Below are 19,555 nucleotides of genomic sequence, written 5' to 3' on the forward strand. Positions count from 1 at the left end.
CACCCTCGCATAAAAGGTTGTGTGGGCACAAGACCGCAGGCTGCCTTTAGAAGGCCCTTAAAGCTCCTTTAAAATTCTGGAGTGGCCCATCAAATGTTAAGAGTGAGCTGAACCTGACAAGGGAAAGCTCGGTAATTCTAATCTGGATCCAAAGAAGAAGTTAAAGTCCAACATTTCAAGGAAATAAAATGTCCCCTATTGATCGCTACCGCATGGGGTACCAGACTGACTAGTTTAACCAATTTGGCCACCAGTTTGCCCAGTCCATCTCTGGTTCTTTAGCCTTCACTCCTCCCACTTTACCCCTGACGCACTCCATATTTGGCAATAAAGAGCTTTTATTCAAAATACACCTGATAAACAGCAGAAGTAAATATGTGCAGGTAAGAGCTGTACGCGCGCTGCATTCGCAAGGTATAAAATCGTAACTTTCCCTATATGTACCAGGATCAGTCCAGAGAAGTGGGTTGTGTATCCCTACCAACAGGTGGAGTCAGCAAATCTTTGAGCACTGCCATATATTCAAGAGTGCCACCTGCAGTCCCCCAGTATTTCTCTGACTCCAGCAGCTGGAAGAGAGGTACCTGCAGTCTTAGCTAATTTTTTCAGTGTAGTTGGAATTATTTTTCTTAATTCTGGATTTTTTAGTCAGCATTGCTTCCTGAGGTGTTAGGCACCTTCGTGGGCCATCCCTCAGTCGAAGCCGAACGTCCGGGGGGTTGGTTACCTCTTCCTGGGTTTCGTCTGTTGCCACTCAGAGTGTGAAGGCTAGGGGCTCCTGGTTACTAACCCCCAAGGCTGCTCCCCTTAAGCTGCTCCTTCGACCCTCTCTGCTCTACAGGACTCAGTAAAGTTTGTTTAAAAAAAACAAAACAAAAAAACAAAAACTGGAAACAGTATGAGATTCTCTGTGCTTTCGTCTGAGGTAAGGAGTTGGGTCGGGACAGCCAGCCTTTGCAGGTATTCCGGGGTGTTTGGCAGCCTTTCTGCGACATTTCCCTCTGCTCTTGGGGCTCTGGGTTACTCAGAAGGGAGGGGGTAAGTGTTTCTTCGCCAGCTAGAATTTTGGCGCGGCTCAGCGAGATCGGCAACGTGGCGGTTTCAGAGCCAGCCTGTCGGCATTTTTTTCTCCCGCCTCTGACTGCGTGCCTTTTTCTGTCAGCTCCGGTGGGGGAAGATATCACGGCCTCGCCTCCTTCCTGGTATCGGACAGCTGGCAGCGCGTCTTTTTTCCCGGCTTCAGCGCTTCTCCCCTCAGCTCCTGGACCGCGTGGCTGCGCGGTCATTAATGGGGCCCCGCTCTAAGTCCGCGGTCTGTCGGGCATGTGGGCGCGAGGGCAGGCTTTGGATTCAGCCTCCCTCTGTTTATCCTACTCCTCTGGGATGGAGGGCTTGTCGGGGCCTGTGCCCTCCCCCTGGGAGGGGGGGCTTCACCCAGAGGCTCAAGAGTGGAGGATTCCCCTCCAGTCTTAGCCCTTGTGGGGAAGGATATCTCTGATGGACTGGCGCTTCAGGACCCCACACCGGGGGATGGAGACCCGGATGGGTTCTCGCCTGAGTTTGTTTTACTAATGCACCAGGCTTTCCTGGCCAGAAAGCAGGCGGGGTTCAAGAGGCTTAGTCAGTCTGGGGGTCTTTCCGAGCCACCTCTAAAGAGGGGTCGACTCGAGGAACAGCAGGCCCGTGGGGAGAATGATGGTTCCCAGGGGCCGCAGAACCCGCCCCCGTCTTCCAGATCTCCGATTGACCTGGGGACGGCTCCGGTTCTGAATTTGGTCCCTGATCTTGGGGACCCTGATCAAGATGATGCAGATGAGGATGATTTTCCACCCACAGAAGGGGATGATCCCAGCGTTGTCCGCCTTTTTAAGCGGGAGGAACTACGACCCCTTATTCCCCAGGTGTTGGAAGTCCTAGGTCTTAAGATCTCGCAAGAAGAATCAGATAGTGAAGGGGTTAATCCGGTCCTTGACGGCATCCGGGAGCCCACTTCATCCTTCCCACTGCCTAAAAAGGTTCACAAGCTGGTGACCCGCGAGTGGGTTGCACCGGACGCGGGACTCAAGGTGGGCAGAGTGATGGCCAAGCTCTATCCTCTTTCGACAGATGTTCTGGATCTTCTAAAAATTCCGAAGGTGGATGCGGCGGTTTCCGCTGTGACAAAGAAGACCACTATTCTGGTGGTGGGAGCTGCCGCTTTAAAGGATATGCAGGACCATAAACTGGAGATCCAGTTGAAGTGAGTCTTTGAAGTGGCCGCATTGAGTCTTCAGGTTATGATCTGCGCCAGCCTTATGCAGAGGGCATGTCTGTGCCGGGTTCAGGACTCTAACGCCAGTTCAGCAGCTGGCAATAGTGCCGCCCTGGAGGGCGCCCGTTTGGAGGCGGGCATCGCATATGTGGCGGATGTGCTTTACGACCTGGTGTGAACTTCAGCGCGCAGCATGGTTTCTGTGGTGACTGCGCGCCACCTGCTGTGGCTGCACAATTGGTCAGCAGATTTGTCCTCAAAATCTCAGCTGTGTAACCTCCCATTCAAGGGAAAACTCCTGTTCGGCGAGTAGCTAGAACAGTTGGTGAAACTGCTCTGAGAATCCAAGGGACATAAGTTGCCGGACGATAAAAGGTCCACCAGAGAGGTTTTTCCTTCTCGGTCGCGTTATCGGGATTCACGCAGATTTCGATCCGGCAGATATTCCTCGCCTTCCACGCCTAAGCAGACTTCGGGACGTCAGTCCTTTCGGGGTGGTTGTCCCCCCAGCCGGGACTCTGGACACCTCTGGTCGGGAGGCAGTAAAACCTCTCAATGAAGCCACGAGTCCCCATTCCATCGTCAAAGCTGTCGGGGGCAGATTATCCAACTTTTACACGGAATGGACAAGGATCACCTCAGACCACTGGGTCTTGGAGGTGATCGGAGACGGCTACGCTCTAGAATTTTCACGTCCCATGCGGGAGGTATTTGTGGAGTCCCGCGTGGCCTCGCGCAACAAGCAGGAAGCGGTGCGGGAGACCCTGCAGCGTCTAATCCAGCTCCAGGCCATTGTCCCGGTACCAGAGCCAGAAGAGGGTCGGGGGCATTATTCGGTTTACTTTGTGGTTCCCAAAAAGGAGGGCATGTTTCGTCCCATCCTTGATCTCCAAAAGGTGAACCGTTGTCTTCGAATCCCTCGTTTTCGCATGGAGACCCTGCGGATGGTAATGGCGGCTGTCCAGACGGGAGAGTTCCTAGCATCCTTGGATCTTACGGAAGCATATCTACATATTCCGATACGGCTGAGTCACCAGCGGTTTCTGCGCTTCAAGGTCTTGGGGCAACACTTCCTGTTTCGAGCCCTTCCATTTGGTCTGGCGACGGCTCCTTGAACTTTCACCAAAGTTATGGTGGTGGTAGCGGTCTTCCTTCGCAAGGAGGGGATCCTGGTCCAAACACCTGATAAACAGCAGAAGTAAATCTTCGCAGGTAAGAGCTGTACGCGTGCTGCATTCGCAAGGTATAAAATTGCAACTTTCACACTAATATGAGGTCCTGCCCCAAATCTCCCCTTTTTTTATGTGATCAAAGATATTCATGCGTATGTGTGAGGTTTATAAATTAGCCATTTTATGTGTGCACATCTCTTTTCAAATTCACCTTACAGCATTTTCCACTCTTGAGATTTTGCATTGTTTCTGAAGTTTGAAGCAAACATCTGACTGCAATTGAATTTTATTTTAGGAACAAGAACTTTTTTTCTTCCATGACCTGAGTCCAGGAAGCTGCTTTTTCCTTCCCAGAGGAGCCTTCATTTATAATACTCTCATAGACTTCATCAGGGTAAGTTGTGTTTTGAGGTTCTTTTTTTATTTTTCCCCCCCCCACACTTTGTCAGTAAATTTGTTTTAGACTTTTTATATTCTGCTTTTCGCACTTTAAAGTGGATTACATTCAGGTACTTACCTATCCCCAGAGGGCTTAAAATCTAAGTTTGTACCTGAGGCAGTGGAGGTAAAGTGACTTGTCCAAGGTCACAAGGAGCAGCAGTGGAACTCGAACCCTGGTCTCCTGGCTCATAGCCCACTGCTCTATCCACTAGGCTACAGCTTTAGTGCTTTCCTGGAGTGTGGATTTCCTTATTTTAATTATGGGATCAAGCAATATTCTTTAAAGCATCACTTGTAGTAGGGACCTTTGTTTTCAGTTTTTACTTTACTTTTTTTTGGGGGGGGGGGGGATTCAGTATTTATATAACAAGAACAAAAGTGATACTTATCTGGAAAAAATGGTGAGCCAGTTTTCTTTTTCTGCTGATTTCTTCATTTTTGTTCTGTTGTAATGAACACTGATCAATTCCCAGGAACAAAAAAACAAAAAAAAAACCCCAACTGAAAACAAGGTCCCTAACTATTATCAGAACTGTTTAAAAATAAAAGAACCCCCTGGCCCTTCTTTGCCATTCTGATTGGTCTTCTTTGGGGCTGTTTGTGCTTAAGTCTTCTCAGAGGCCCCACCCAGTTAAGCATAAGCAAGTGATGAGAGGGAGGGGCAGCTGATCTCCCAGGTACTAAGGTGCGCTAAATAGGCTGTGAGGGTGCGTTCATGGCTGATGTTAATGACATGCAAACGAAGCAGATGCTAAAATGTGCGCATACTTTATCTACAGACAGTGTCACAAAAACTTAACTGCACCTCCTTAAGTTGTGGTTAAACTTTGTTGCATGAATGTGTCCAAGAAGTAGTTTGCGCACCTCTGCTGTGTTAATAGGTAATTATATCATATAGTGACATATAATTTATTATAACAATTTTTATTTCAATTACCAAAAATATTTTAATAAAGATCTTTTCACAATTATTTGCATTTTAAATATACAAAGGAATACATATCTCCAAAAAACATTGAATACTAAAAAACATCCATCCATACATACATTAAAAATACTCATTTTCCTAGCGTGTAGCAGATGGACTCAAAACAAGTGGGTATAGTGTGCTCGTGCTAGCAGTTGGAGACGGATCTGACGTCAGCACGGGTACATATACCCCGCAGGAAGTGCAGCAATTCAGTAATTTCCGTCTCCAAAGCAGTTTGGAGCTCCCTCACGCTCGCTGAGCGTGTTTCCAAATTCTACCCGACTAAATTCATAGAAGACACCTACCTGAAGACGAGCCCCGCACTCCTGCGGTGATACCAGTCTGTCCCTCCCCCAGTTGAGTTTCCCGAGGTGATTTCCGTGGTCCCTCGGAGGTGAGTGCCTCGGTCCGGTGGCCAGCTCGCGGCAGGAACCTTGCCCCCGAGCGAGACGAGTTCGGGTGCGGCCCAGAGGCAGCGGGTGCACTTCCTCGAGCGCGGCGGTGACGGTACTTACCCTCTCCCCCCGCAGCCGGAGACCGCCCGGGTCGCAACCGGGAAGCGCCGAAGACAAGGTAAGGCATACATCTTTACTTGGTCTCCGAGGAAGTGAGGCTTTGCAGAGTCTGCCTGGGTGGCAATCCGCCACGGAGGTCGCCATTTTCTTGCCTGGTTTGTTAGTTGCAAGCTGTTAGTCGCACGGCATTAGTCGCACGCTGTTACACGCACGGCGTTAGGCGCATGCTGTTACGGTGTCCGTTCCTAGACGCACATGGAGCGTAAGAGAGCCCAGGCGTCAGCGGAGCTGGCCCCTCCAACATCATGCTGAGCATCCGCCTCTGCTCAGCATAAACCTCAGAGCTACACAGAGCGGGGAAGCAGACTCCCTATGTGCCCAATATGAAGAGGCCCTGGGAGTTACAGGCCAGGACCGGTCACAGCCCAGCGTACTTGCCAGTTCCTCAGGGAACACCCCGGACCTAGCTGGCGGTAGTGGGCAGCCGGGGACCCCGAGGGACCTGGTACCCCTCAGACCAGATCCTGCTTCGCTCTCCTGGGTGGAATTATTCAAGGGGATTCATGCTTTTGTCTCAATGCAGGCTACTCCCCGAGCGGGTCCATACATACCGGATGACCCGGCCCCTGGACCCTCAAGACCTAGCCACCCGGGACCCCCACTTATGGGGATTCAGATTGCCATGAGGAAGACGACGAGTCCCCCGAGGAGGGAGAACTTCCCTCGGGGGTTGAACCATATCGGACCATGAGGCGCTTCTTCTTGAGAGGGGATCTCCCAGGCCTGATCTCTCAATGCCTGTCAGAACTAGCTCTTCTGGGCCATGACGCTGCAGGGGAACCGAGAGTGAACCCCCTGTTGGAGGGCCTGCGCCAAACGTCTCACCATTTTCCCCTCCTACAGGTAGCTCAGCAGTTAATCGATCTGGAATGGAATACGCCGGAGGCCTCATTCAAAGGGGGTCGGGCCTTGGCTGGCACGTATCCCTTAGACCCGGCAACCAAGGAGAAGCTGGCGTGTCCTCAGGTAGACGCCATGGTTAGCGCCATTGTGAAGCGCACCACCATTCCAGTGGAGGGGGGGACGGCCCTCAAGGATACACATGACCGGCGCATGGACACCATTCTGAAACAAGCCTTTGAGGTGGCAGCCATGTCCCTAAGGATTGCGACCTGCTGCACCGTGGTGACGCGTTACTGTTTATCACAGGCTAGGAGCAACACCTCGGGAGAAGAAATGGAATCTGCTCTCTCATTCCTCACTGACGCAGCCTCCGACCTAGTCCGTACGGCAGCCAAGGGAGTGTCATCCTCAGTGGCGGCCAGGAGACAGCTCTGGCTACGTAATTGGTCGGCCGACTCCTCCTCCAAGACACGCCTCACGAGAATGCCCTTTGAGGGATCCCTCCTGTTTGGCAGTGACCTTGAGAAACTGGCCAATAAATGGGGCGCCTCTCTATTACCCCGTCTACCAGAAGACCGGTCAAGGAGGAACCAGCGCCCCTTCACCAGACCATCCAGAGGTAGAAACTCTCAGCGCTTCCACCCTTACAGGACTCGCTACCAAGCACCTCGTTCGCAGGCCAGGAACCAGTCCTTTCGGACTAAGCACAACAAGAGGGGAACCGGCTCGGGTTCGGATCCTGGCCGTACCCCACAATGACAATCAGCTGACCCATCCGGGGGTAGCAGCCATAGGGGGCAGGCTATCCCTCTTCTACCGCAGGTGGGTCGAGATTACCTCGGATCAGTGGGTCCTCACCATCATCCGAAAGAGGTATTACCTGGATTTTCTTCGGCTTCCGCTGGACAGGTTTGTGGAATCTTCTTGTTCGCCTATCAAGAGGACGGCCCTAGACGTCACTTTGCGGAGGCTCCTGTCCCTAAAGGCCATAATCCCAATGCCTACAAGGGAGATGAATTCTGGGCATTATTCCATTTATTTCATCGTGCCCAAGAAGGAGGGCACTTTCCGGCCCGTCCTGGACCTCAAGTCAGTCAACCGATACCTGCGGGTCCCCAGCTTTCGCATGGAAACTCTGAGGTCTGTCAAAAGTTCAGTACAGCCAGGGGAGTTTCTCACATCCCTAGATCTGTCGGAAGCCTACCTGCATATCCCAATCCATCGGGATCATCAGTGCTATTTACGCTTCAAGGTCCTGGACCAGCACTTCCAGTTCCGAGCTTTACCCTTCGGGTTAGCCACAGCGCCGCGGACCTTTACCAAGGTCATAATAGTAGTGGCAGCGTCCCTCAGAAAGGAGGGTGGCATTCTCTGAAATGCTTCCTGTTCCACGTGCAGGTCCCCAGAGGCAGGCAGAGCTCCAGAGTTTCAATGCATGGATGAGACGATGGTGCAGGGAAGAGGGATTCAGCTTTGTAAGGAACTGGGGAAACTTTTGGGGAAAGGGGAGACTTTTCCGAAAGGATGGGCTCCACCTTAACCAGAGTGGAACCAAGCTGCTGGCATCAACTTTCAAAAAGGAGATAGAGCAGCTTTTAAACTAGAACAAGGGGGAAAGCCGACAGTCACTCAGCAGTGCATGGTTCGGAGAAATGTATCCTTGAAGGATACTAATGAAACAGGAGAGTTAGGGCATCCCAACAGAGAGGTTCCATTAAATGCAAACATAGTTCATATACCTTTATGTAAAAAATCACCAAAGCTAATGATTTCCGAATTATCCCAAACAACTGAAAAGCAGGTTGTTAAAACAAGCAAAAAACACACTTTGAAATGTCTGTATGCCAATGCCAGAAGTCTAAGTAGTAAGATGGGAGAGTTAGAGTGTATAGCAGCAAATGATGAGATTGACATAATTAGCATCACAGAGACTTGGTGGAAGGAGGATAACCAGTGGGACAGTGCTATATCAGGGTACAAATTATATCGCAATGATAGGGAGGATCAACTTGTTGGGGGTGTGGCACTTTATGTCCGGGAGGGTATAGAGTCCAACAGGATAAAGATCATACAAGAGACTAAATGCTCAGTAGAATCTATATGGGTAGAAATCCCATGTGTGTTGGGTAAGAGTATAGTGATAGGAGTATACTACCGGCCACCTGGACAAAATGGTCAGACAGATGATGAAATGCTAAGAGAAATCAGGGAAGCAAACCAATTTAGCAGTGCAATAATAATGGGAGATTTCAATTACCCCAATATTGACTGGGTAAATGTAACATCAGGACTTGCTAGAGACATAAAGTTCCTGGATGTAATAAATGATTGCTTCATGGAGCAATTGGTTCAGGAACCAACAAGAGAGGGAGCTATTTTAGATTTAATTCTTAGTGGAACGCAAGATTTGGTGAGAGAAGGTAACGGTGGTGGGGCCACTAGGCAACAGTGATCATAACATGATTAAATTTAAACTAATAACTGGAAGGGGGACAATAAGTAAATCTGCAGCTCTAACACTAAATTTTAAAAAGGGAAACTTTGATAAAATGAGAAAAATAGTTAGAAAAAAACTGAAAGGTGCAGCTGCAAAGGTTAAAAGTGTTCAACAGGCATGGACATTGTTTAAAAATACAATCCTAGAGGCGCAGTCCATATGTATTCCGCGCATTAAGAAAGGTGGAAGGAAGGCAAAACGATTACCGTCATGGTTAAAAGGTGAGGTGAAAGAGGCTATTTTAGCCAAAAAAAACATCCTTCAAAAATTGGAAGAAGGATCCATCTGAAGAAAATAGGATAAAACATAAGCATTGTCAAGCTAAGTGTAAAACATTGATAAGACAGGCGAAGAGAGAATTTGAAATGAAATTGGCCATAGAGGCAAAAACTCATAATAAAAACTTTTTTTTTTTTGAAAGTTTTTATTTATGCATTCATATCAAACAGATAAAACAATCAGCTGTGTATAACACACGCCATAATACAGAGTGGAAAACGTGTCCCTCACGTACATATACCAAGGAACCAACATAGACTTTTAGGGAACATAGCTTAAAGAATGTACTTCAATTCATCTAAAACATTTAACTTATTCGAATTGTCCATCACATGAAACCTCTGTCATGGAGCACGGTACACAAAGAGAAAGATATGCAATCAGTATTTTTTACATTTTCCCCGACCCCCTCCCAACAGCACCCTCATCCCCCCTTCCCACTTCCCCCCCAGGACAAAGGAGAGTAAGTCATCTTTTTCAGGTTATACAAGACTCTATTGGCCTTTCCATGTACAATAAGGATTCCAGACCTCGTGAAATTTAAAAACACGATCATGCCTCACCGCTGTAAGATAACCCATTTGATATACCCTATCCAGCCGTGTGAGGACATTTGATAATGAAGGAGCAACATCACTCTTCCAGCGATACGCTATTTCACATCTAGTGGCTATAAATACCTGCAGCACTAACAGTCGTTTATCATGAAGTTGCCCCTCTACTAAGCTGAGTAGACAACCCTTGGGTGAGATAGATAGGGACACGCCCAAGATATTGGATACAAAATTTGATACTTGTTCCCAGAGACTCAGAATCTTAGGGCATGTCCACCACATATGGTAGAAAGACCCCTTCAGGCCAAATTCCCTCCAGCATAGTGCACTATAGTTTGCATTCATGTGGTGCAGCCTGTCAGGAGCCATATACCACCTGTAAAGCAATTTATACCCATTTTCTTTTATGGCTGCCGAAATGGAGCTCCTGCCCATAACCATGTGACATTGGTCCCATTCGTCATCTGACAGCACTTCCCCAAGATCTATCTCCCACTGCTTCTGGTAAGACACTTTAATTTTGGGACCGCTATTAAGAAGCATGTATAAACGGGATATTGGTCTTTTCAGGGTCTGTGCCTGCGCGCATATCGATTCGAAAATGGATCTGCCTCTACCTATATCCGCAAGAGCTCCCTCAGCCCTAAGAAAGTGATTAATCTGTAGATATTGGTACCAATCCCCCTGTGACAAACCGTGAGATGCTTGCAGCTCTGTAAAGGGAATCAATTGTGTCCCTGACACAAATTGCCCAACTTTCGTAAGATTCAACTGACTCCACCGCTGAACAAATATGGTGTCCTTCCCGGGACCAAACCCTGGATGGGAAAGGATAGATGAAAGGGAATACATTCCCCTAGAACCTGCAAGCCGACTCCGCCACTTAAACCACAATTTAAGAACCCCTTGCGTAAATGGTGTTAGGGTACCCTTGATCGCCTGCCTAACATCTTTACTCCAGACCCTATCTGTTAGTGTCATAGCCCCGGAGGCATGCTGTTCGATCCGTATCCATGGCTTTAACGCCCCGGAACAGTGCCAATTGACTATTACCCCTAGCACGATTGCAGTATAATACCATCTAAGATTGGGAATGTTCAGTCCCCCCCTGGCTTTATCTCGGTATAAAATATGACGTGAGACCCTCGGTGGCTTACGTTTCCATATGAATCTAAAAATTTTCCTTTGCCAAATTCGCATGGCACCTTCAGGGACCGCCACTGGTAGAGTTTGAAACAAATAGCAGAATCGGGGCAGTATATTCATCTTTATGGCTGCCACTCTGCCGAACCAAGAAAGATCTAATCGATCCCATTTATCTAAATCTTGTTGGATCTGGAAAATCAAGGTATCATAGTTTGAGACATATAAATCATCCAGGTTTGTCCCCAATCGCACACCCAAGTACTTAACATACTTTTTAGCAAAACGGAAGGGCAGTGTACTCCCCACCTCCTTATATAATGTGTCTATCATGGAAATATTTAACAGTTCTGATTTATCAGCATTGATTTTGAAGCCAGACAACTTCCCAAACTTATTCATCCCATCCAGTAACACTTTCAGAGAAGTCTCCAGTTTCGTCACTGTAAATAGCAGATCATCCGCAAATAACGAGATTTTATATTCAGCGTCCCCAACCCGAATTCCCCCTATGTCCTGATGTCTACGGACCGTCTCAGCAAATGGCTCTAAAGAAAGGGCAAACAGCAGAGGGGAAAGCGGGCACCCCTGGTGCGTGCCCCGCTTAACTTCAAAAGGATCCGAATAAGCCCCATTAATCTTTATGCAGGCATGTGGAGAGCCATACAGTTTCTTGACCCAGTTAATGAAGAAATCCCCCAGCCCTTGGACCTCCATAACTTTAAATAGAAAGGGCCAATGCACACGGTCAAAAGCTTTTTCAGCATCCACCGTGAGCATGACCGCTGGAGTATGCTTGGTTTGCGCCCACCACATTAAGTCCACCACTCTACGGACATTGTCGGACGCAAGTCGATTGGGAATAAAACCCGACTGGTCATTCACCACCAAAGACGGAGCTACGCGCCCAAGGCGAAGAGCTAGAGCCCTTGCTAAAATTTTTAGATCTATGTTAATCAGGGATATGGGCCTGTATGAGCCACACAAAGTATGATCTCTACCAGGCTTCGCTAATATTGTGATGCCTGCCGTGTTGGACTCCTTGGACAAAGATCCCTCAGACCTCAAATCATTATACATAGCCACCAATGGAGACAGCAATTCCGCACAAAACACTTTGTAGAATTTTCCTGTGAAGCCATCGAGGCCTGGCGCCTTTCCCGATTTAAGGTCCTTAATTATAAGGGAGACCTCCCCCTCCCTAAGTTCCACATTAAGTTGCTCTCGTCTCTCAGTGGTGAGAGTTGGTAAGGGCAAGTCCTGTAAGTATAGCTCAATCTCCTGCAAAGTGCATAAGGGCTCTGCGTCATACAACGTTTTGTAAAAGTGATTGAAGCTATCCCCAATTTCCTTTTGGGTGTATACAAACTGCCCATGAAGGTCCTTAATTTTAGTAATTTGAGATTGAGAAACCCTTTCTTTTAATTTTCTAGCTAAACAGCGGCCAGCCTTGTTCCCCCATTCAAAATGGTGCTGTTTTAACCGCTCCAGTTGGTAGGCTATACCATCCAGTTCCAAAGTATGCAATTCACGCCTCGCAATGGATAAGTGCTGAAGAGTTCCAGGATCAGGAGAGCGTTTATGACTCAACTCTAGTTCGGCTATATTTCCCATAAGGGACAGCCGTTTTCTGTCTTTTTCCTTCTTTACATAGGCCGCCCGAGCAATACATAACCCACGGATATAAGCTTTAAGGCTATCCCATAGAACACCTGGAGATATGTCCCCATCATCATTAATGTCTAGATATGCGACTATCTCTTTCTTCAAATGGTCAACAAACTCTTTGTTATCTAATAGTCTATCATTCAATCGCCAAAATTTGGTGCCCGCCTGACATCCACCTACCATCAGCGTAAGCCAAATGGGAGAATGGTCCAACCACGTAATGTTACCCAGGCCAACATCTCTAACCGATCCCACTAGGTCCTTGTCTATTAAGAAATAGTCAATCCTAGAGTAAGTCTGGTGCGGGTGAGACTAGAATGTATAATCCCGAGCTGTAGGATTCTGTAATCTCCAGATATCTATGAGCCCTCTATCCTGAATGAGACGCTTCAGCACTCTTCTAGGCGCTTTACTGCCAGTTCCGCCTCCCTGCGAATTATCTAAATATAGGTATCGTGTTAAATTAAAATCACCACCCACTATAAGATAGCCTTCTGCCCATTCACTAATAACAGAAGAAATTTTGTCATAAAATGAAATCTGATCTGTATTAGGTGCATAGATGTTCATTAAGGTATATAGGTGCTCATTGATTTTAACTTTAATTAGTATAAACCTGCCTTCCACACCCCGGACAACCGACACCACATCAGCCGCTAGAGAATTAGCCAAAAAGATTCCTACGCCTGTATACTTATGTTGAACTGAGGCAGCTGCGTGCAACACTGGTTGATACCCCTTGATGGTTAATAGCCGCTCATATTTCTTCCTTATATGAGTTTCTTGGCTATATATAATATCTGCCTTCATATGAGAAATTTCTCAGAAGAATAATTGTCGTTTGTTATAAGAGTTCAACCCCTTTACATTTATAGATGTAATTTTAAAGGTCCCCATGAAGACGTGTGAGTGGTATCACCACTCCTGGTGATCTAGAAAGGAGTACCTGGAGTCCTTTATTTGATCTCCTATAATCCCCACTTTCACATATCCTGACATTAATGTCTGTTACCACTCCTACTCTCCCCTTGTCCCATATCCCTCCAACCCCCCTCTGTCCCTCCCTCACCCCCTCCCGTCCCCCCTCCAACCACTCTTCACCCTGAGTGGTCCTCCAACCAGAGAGACTGGACGCCATCACGACCAGTGTGTACTCCCCCCCCCCCCCCCCCTCCAGCAACTCACCCTGTAAACATAAAACATTAGAACATGTAAACAAGCTATATAAAAGGATGAGAATGGATCCCCCTCCATTTATCAACCTCAATTAAACCATTTAAACCAAACTTGCTATAGTTTCCCTAGTAAGAATGCATCCGGTGACTTAAAAGTCCTGAGTCTGTAAGACACAGTCCCTGATCAGTCGAAGAGTAACCTGCTTACACAAGCTACGGCTCTGACCGCTTATCCCGGTTCTTCCATATCAGCTGATCCGCCTGATCTTCTGCAAAGACGTCTCCTGCCCTTGTCCACTCTTTTCCATCTCGGTCTCTCCAACGGCTTGGCATTGCTGGAAGTATTAGCATCCTTGGCGTGGGAAGTTGCGGACGTGAACATGCCCGCCGCGCGCAGGATGTCTTCCGCCTCAGAAACCTTGTGGACCCTAGAAGCCGTACCGCTGATGGTGAATTGGAGGCCAAAGGGAAAGAGCCAGCGGTATTTCAGGTTGTGCGATTTCAAAATGCTGATGATATCACGAAATTCTCTCCTTTTCCTGATGGTGGATATCGCCAGGTCCTGAAAAACCTCTATTTGACAGTCCTTCCATTTTATAGATCCCTGGTCCTAGCTGCGTGGGCCACCTTTTCCTTAACCTGAAAGCTGTGAAAGCACGCAATAATGTTGCGGGGCATGTTATTCCGCGGGTTACCAAAAGCTCTGTGTGCCCTTTCCAAAACCACCTCACGTGGCCTGCCAGCAGTTCCATCCGGATCCAAAATGGAAGAGCATATGTCCTGCACTACCTGAGTGCAATCCCTGAAATCTTCACCTTCTGGCACTCCTCTAAACCGGAGGTTCACCCTCCGTGCTCTGTTCTCTAAATCTTCAATATGCAATTGTAGCTCCTCCTGAGCCTCCTGGTATTTACCTTGCTCGTCGCGAAGCCCATCTAGCGCCGTGTGTAAGTCCTCCAGGCCAGCCTCATTTTCATCCGCTCGTCTCTCCAACTCGCGAATATCCAGTTTCATTACTTCTCTTAGGGCGCCCAGCTCCTCTCTCATTTGGGCCATGTCCCCCCTAAGGTCCTGAAACCACCTCTGAAACTCCTGCCGCGAAGGCACCCCCGTCTCATCGTGCTGCACCTCCGGCCCCGGATCCTCAGCCGTCACACTGCCCGGCGCCATTTTGCCTCCGTCCTCCGGTGTCTCGGCGGCCACCGCCACCGCATAGGAAAATCGATTTAAGTCCAGTTTTTTGTGCAGTGTGACCGCCGTCATTTCAGAGCTCTGGGTGATCAAGCAAGTAGTTTTTTGGTCCGAAAATCGCCCCGATGGAGGGAGATCCATGCTGGAGGAGAGGGGAGCTGAGTGCCTACGCAGCCATCTTGGCGGGTGACGTCACCGCTCTCCAATAAAAACTTTTTTAAATATATCCAAAGCAAGAAACCTGTGAGGGAGTCGGTTGGACCATTAGATGACAGAGGGGTTAAAGGGGCTCTTAGGGAAGATAAGGCCATTGCAGAAAGACTAAATGAATTCTTTGCCTCCGTGTTTACTAATGAGGATGTTGGGGAGATACCAGTTCCGGAGATGGTTTTCAGGGGTGATGAGTCAGACGAACTGAACGAAATCACTGTGACCCTGGAAGATGTAGTAGGCCAGATTGACAAACTAAAGAGTAGCAAGTCACCTGGACCGGATGGTATGCATCCTAGGGTTCTGAAAGAACTCAAAAATGAAATTTCTGATCTATTAGTTAAAATTTGTAACTTATCATTAAAATCATCCATTGTACCTGAAGACTGGAGGGTGGCCAATGTAACCCCAATATTTAAAAAAAGGCTCCAGGGGCGATCCGGGTAACTATAGACCAGTGAGCCTGACTTCAGTGCCGGGAAAAATAGTGGAAACTATTCTCAAGAACAAAATTGTAAAGCATATAGAAAGACATGATTTAATGGAACATAGTCAACATGGATTTACCCAAGGGAAGTCTTGCCTAACAAATCTGCTTCATTTTTTTGAAGGGGTTAATAAACATGTGGATAAAGGGGAACCGGTAGATGTAGTGTACTTGGATTTTCAGAAGGCGTTTGACAAAGTCCCTCGTGAGAGGCTTCTACGAAAACTAAAAAGTCATGGGATAGGCTGGTTAAAATACAGGAAACAGAGAGTAGGATTAAATGGTCAATTTTCTCAGTGGAAAAGGGTTAACAGTGGAGTACCTCAGGGATCTGTACTTGGACCGGTGCTTTTCAATATATATATATAAATGATCTGGAAAGGAATACGACGAGTGAGGTTATCAAATTTGCAGATGGTACAAAATTATTCAGAGTAGTTAAATCACAAGCAGACTGTGATACATTGCAGGAGGACCTTGCAAGACTGGAAGATTGGGCATCCAAATGGCAGATGAAATTTAATGTGGACAAGTGCAAGGTGTTGCATGTAGGGAAAAATAACCGTTGCTGTAGTTATACGATGTTAGGTTCCATATTAGGAGCTACCACCCAGGAAAAAGATCTAGGCATCATAGTGGATAATACTTTAAAATCGTCAGCTCAGTGTGCTGCAGCAGTCAAAAAAGCAAATAGAATGTTAGGAATTATTAGGAAGGGAATGGTTAATAGAATGGAAAATGTCATAATGCCTCTATATCGCTCCATGGTGAGACCGCACCTTGAATACTGTGTACAATTCTGGTCGCCGCATCTCAAAAAAGATATAGTTGCGATGGAGAAGGTACAGAGAAGGGCAACCAAAATGATAAAGGGGATGGAACAGCTTCCCTATGAGGAAAGGCTGAAGAGGTTAGGGCTGTTCAGCTTGGAGAAGAGACGGCTGAGGGGGGATATGTTAGAGGTCTTTAAGATCATGAGAGGTCTTGAACGAGTAGATGTGACTCTGTTATTTTCACTTTCGAATAATAGAAGGACTAGGGGGCATTCCATGAAGTTAGCAAGTAGCACATTTAAGACTAATCAGAGAAAATTCTTTTTCACTCAACGCACAATAAAGCTCTGGAATTTGTTGCCAGAGGATGCGATTAGTGCAGTTAGTGTAGCTGGGTTCAAAAAAGGTTTGGATAAGTTCTTGGAAGAGAAGTCCATTAATGGCTATTAATCAATTTTTCTTAGGGAATAGCCACTGCTATTAATTGCATCAGTAGCATGGGATCTTCTTAGTGTTTGGGTAATTGCCAGGTTCTTGTGGCCTGGTTTTGGCCTCTGTTAGAAACAGGATGCTGGGCTTGATGGACCCTTGGTCTGACCCAGCATGGCAATTTCTTATGTTCTTATGTTCTTATCCCTACCTGGACGATTGGCTGATCCGGGCGAAGTCGCCAGAGGAGAGCCGCCAGGCAACCAACAGAGTTATAGCTCTTCTGGAAAGCCTAGGATGGGTTGTAAACTTGAACAAGAGTTCCCTACAGCCTTCTCAGTTGCTGGAATACCTAGGAGTCCGATTCAACACCCAGGAAGACAAGGTCAGCCTGATCTCCAAGAGAAGATCAAAGCTCCGGAATCGTCTGCAAGCCCTGCTGAGCGCCACCCGGCCCACAGCTTGGGATTACTTACAGGTCCTCGGCCTTATGGCATCCACTCTGGATGTAATACCATAGGCGCGGGCTCATGTGAGACCATTACAACGCGCCCTCCTATCTCAATGGAGCCCACGATCACAGAACTACACCACACACCTTCCTCTACCAGCCAGAGTGCGGAATCAGATACGGTGGTGGTTGCAGCCCGGCCACATGAGCCGGGGGTCAAGAATGTCCTCCCCAACCTGGACCCTGCTCACTACGGATGCCAGCCAGAATGGATGGGGAGCACATTGCGAAGAACTCACCGCCCAAGGGCGGTGGAACAGAGAAGAGTTGGGGTGGAACATCAACCGACTAGAGGCACGGGCAGTCAGGCTAGCGTGCCTGCGATTTACCCACAGACTTTGCCACAGAGCGGTCAGAGTGATGTCAGACAAGGCCACCACGGTGGCATACATCAACCGACAGGGCGGAACCAGAAGCCAACAGGTATCCTTAGAAATAGCCCCCCTGATGACTTGGGCGGAAGCAAGTCTCCAGGACATCTCCGCCGTCCACATCGCCAGGAAGGACAACGCCACGGCAGACTTTCTCAGCAGAGAAAGCCTACATCCAGGGGATTGGCAGCTGTCGCCCTCAGCTTTCCAGATGATTTTGGATCGGTGGGGGACGCCGGGCATGGACCTACTAGCGGACAGGTCCAATGCTCAAGTACCCAGATATTTCAGCCGCAGGCGGGATCCTCTATCCCAGGGGATCAATGCCCTGGTGCAGCCATGGCCTCAGGGGATCCTGCTATATGCCTTTCCTCCATGGCCCCTGCTGGGCGCCATTATACACAAGATTCAGCGGCACAGAGGCCTAGTTCTTCTAGTGGCACCGGACTGGCCAAGAAGACCCTGGTACGCAGACATGAGAAGACTACTGGCAGGGACTCCACTACTCCTGCCTCCACACAGGGACCTGCTGCGGCAAGGTCCCATCCTCCACGAGGATCCAGCTCAATTCTCTCTTATGGTCTGGCCCTTGAGAGGGCTAGATTGAAGAAACGAGGATACTCGGGGCCGGTAATAGATACCCTCCTCTGAGCACGCAAGTTCTCCACATCACTAACATATATAAGGATCTGGAGAGTATTTGAAGCCTGGTGCGAAACTCACGGCACCAATCCACATGCCGCTAAGATCCCTATCATTTTGGATTTCCTGCAAGATGGACTTCAGAAGGGTCTGTCCCTCAGTTCCATCAAAGTTCAAGTGGCAGCGCTATCCTGCTACGGTCCCCGGAGTGACGGCAACAGCATCACCACACACCCAGACGTTTCACGTTTCCTGAAAGGAGTCCAACACATTCGCCCGCCACTGAAGTGGCCGGTGCCCCTGTGGAACCTCAACCTAGTGTTGGAATTTCTAGCGGGATCCGCCTTCAGACCCCTTCGAGGCCTGTCTCTCCGTTTGTTGACCTTGAAGATGGTGTTCCTGCTGGCTGTATGTTCAGCACGCCGCATCTCAGAGCTACAAGCACTGTCCTGCCGTGATCCATTCCTCAGAATCACTCCAGAGGCTATCCATCTTCGCACGGTTCCTTCCTTCTTACCCAAAGTAGTCTCCCAATTTCACCTCAACCAAACCATATCCTTGCCAACCACGGAAGGTTTGCAGAAGTCAGAAGAAGGTCGAATACTGCGTCATCTCGACATCGGCAGAATACTGGCCAGATACTTGGAAATGTCAGAAGCAGTACGAAAGACGGACCATCTGTTCGTCCTTCACAGCGGGAAGAAGCAAGGAGAAGCGGCCTCATGCCAACCATCGCCCGCTGGATCAAAGAAGTTATCAAGGCGGCCTATGTAGAGGCAGGAAGACCACCACCTCTACAGGTTAAGGCGCATTCTACCAGAGCGCAAGCAGCCTCTTGGGCAGAAACTAGGATGCTGTCGCCTGCAGAGATATGTAAAGCGGCGACGTGGTCCTCCCTCCATACCTTCTCCAGGTTCTACCGTCTGGACGTTCAGGCCAGGGAGGACACAGCATTTGCGAGGGCAATCCTGAATGGACCTCGGGCAGCCTCCCGCCCAGTCCGGAAGTAGCTTTTGTACATCCCACTTGTTTTGAGTCCATCTGCTACACGCTAGGAAATGTTGAGATTACTTACCTGATAATCTCGTTTTCCTTAGTGTATGCAGATGGACTCAGCATCCCGCCCGGCTGCCGGTATACATGGGGATTCGCCGACTCACGGTAAGCCATGTTTGCTTATATAGGGCTTCCACCCTGCCGGGTGTCGACGCCTTCTGGTTAAGTACACTGGCGGTCTCCAGCTACCATCAATTGGTCAGGGTAATCCTGTTCATTTAAACGATGGGTCAGTCACACATATATCCATAAAAAGCTTTTGCAAGGAAGATTACTGAATTGCTGCACTTCCTGCGGGGTATATGTACCCTTGCTGA

At 48.4% G+C, this 19,555-nt stretch overlaps 1 protein-coding gene across 2 annotated transcripts in view; it reads left to right on the forward strand.

The window, feature by feature from the left end:
• Positions 1–19,555, forward strand: part of LOC115074847 (threonine--tRNA ligase 2, cytoplasmic-like) — a 112,104-nt gene that overhangs the window by 48,217 nt on the left and 44,332 nt on the right. For both annotated transcript variants that reach the window (XM_029574767.1, XM_029574766.1), the window contains one exon: positions 3,719–3,817. In XM_029574767.1, coding sequence (XP_029430627.1) covers positions 3,719–3,817 — 99 coding nt within the window. The remainder of the gene's footprint in view (positions 1–3,718; positions 3,818–19,555) is intronic.

Source organism: Rhinatrema bivittatum, chromosome 13, assembly GCF_901001135.1.
Source record: "Rhinatrema bivittatum chromosome 13, aRhiBiv1.1, whole genome shotgun sequence".
NCBI lineage: Eukaryota > Metazoa > Chordata > Amphibia > Gymnophiona > Rhinatrematidae > Rhinatrema > Rhinatrema bivittatum.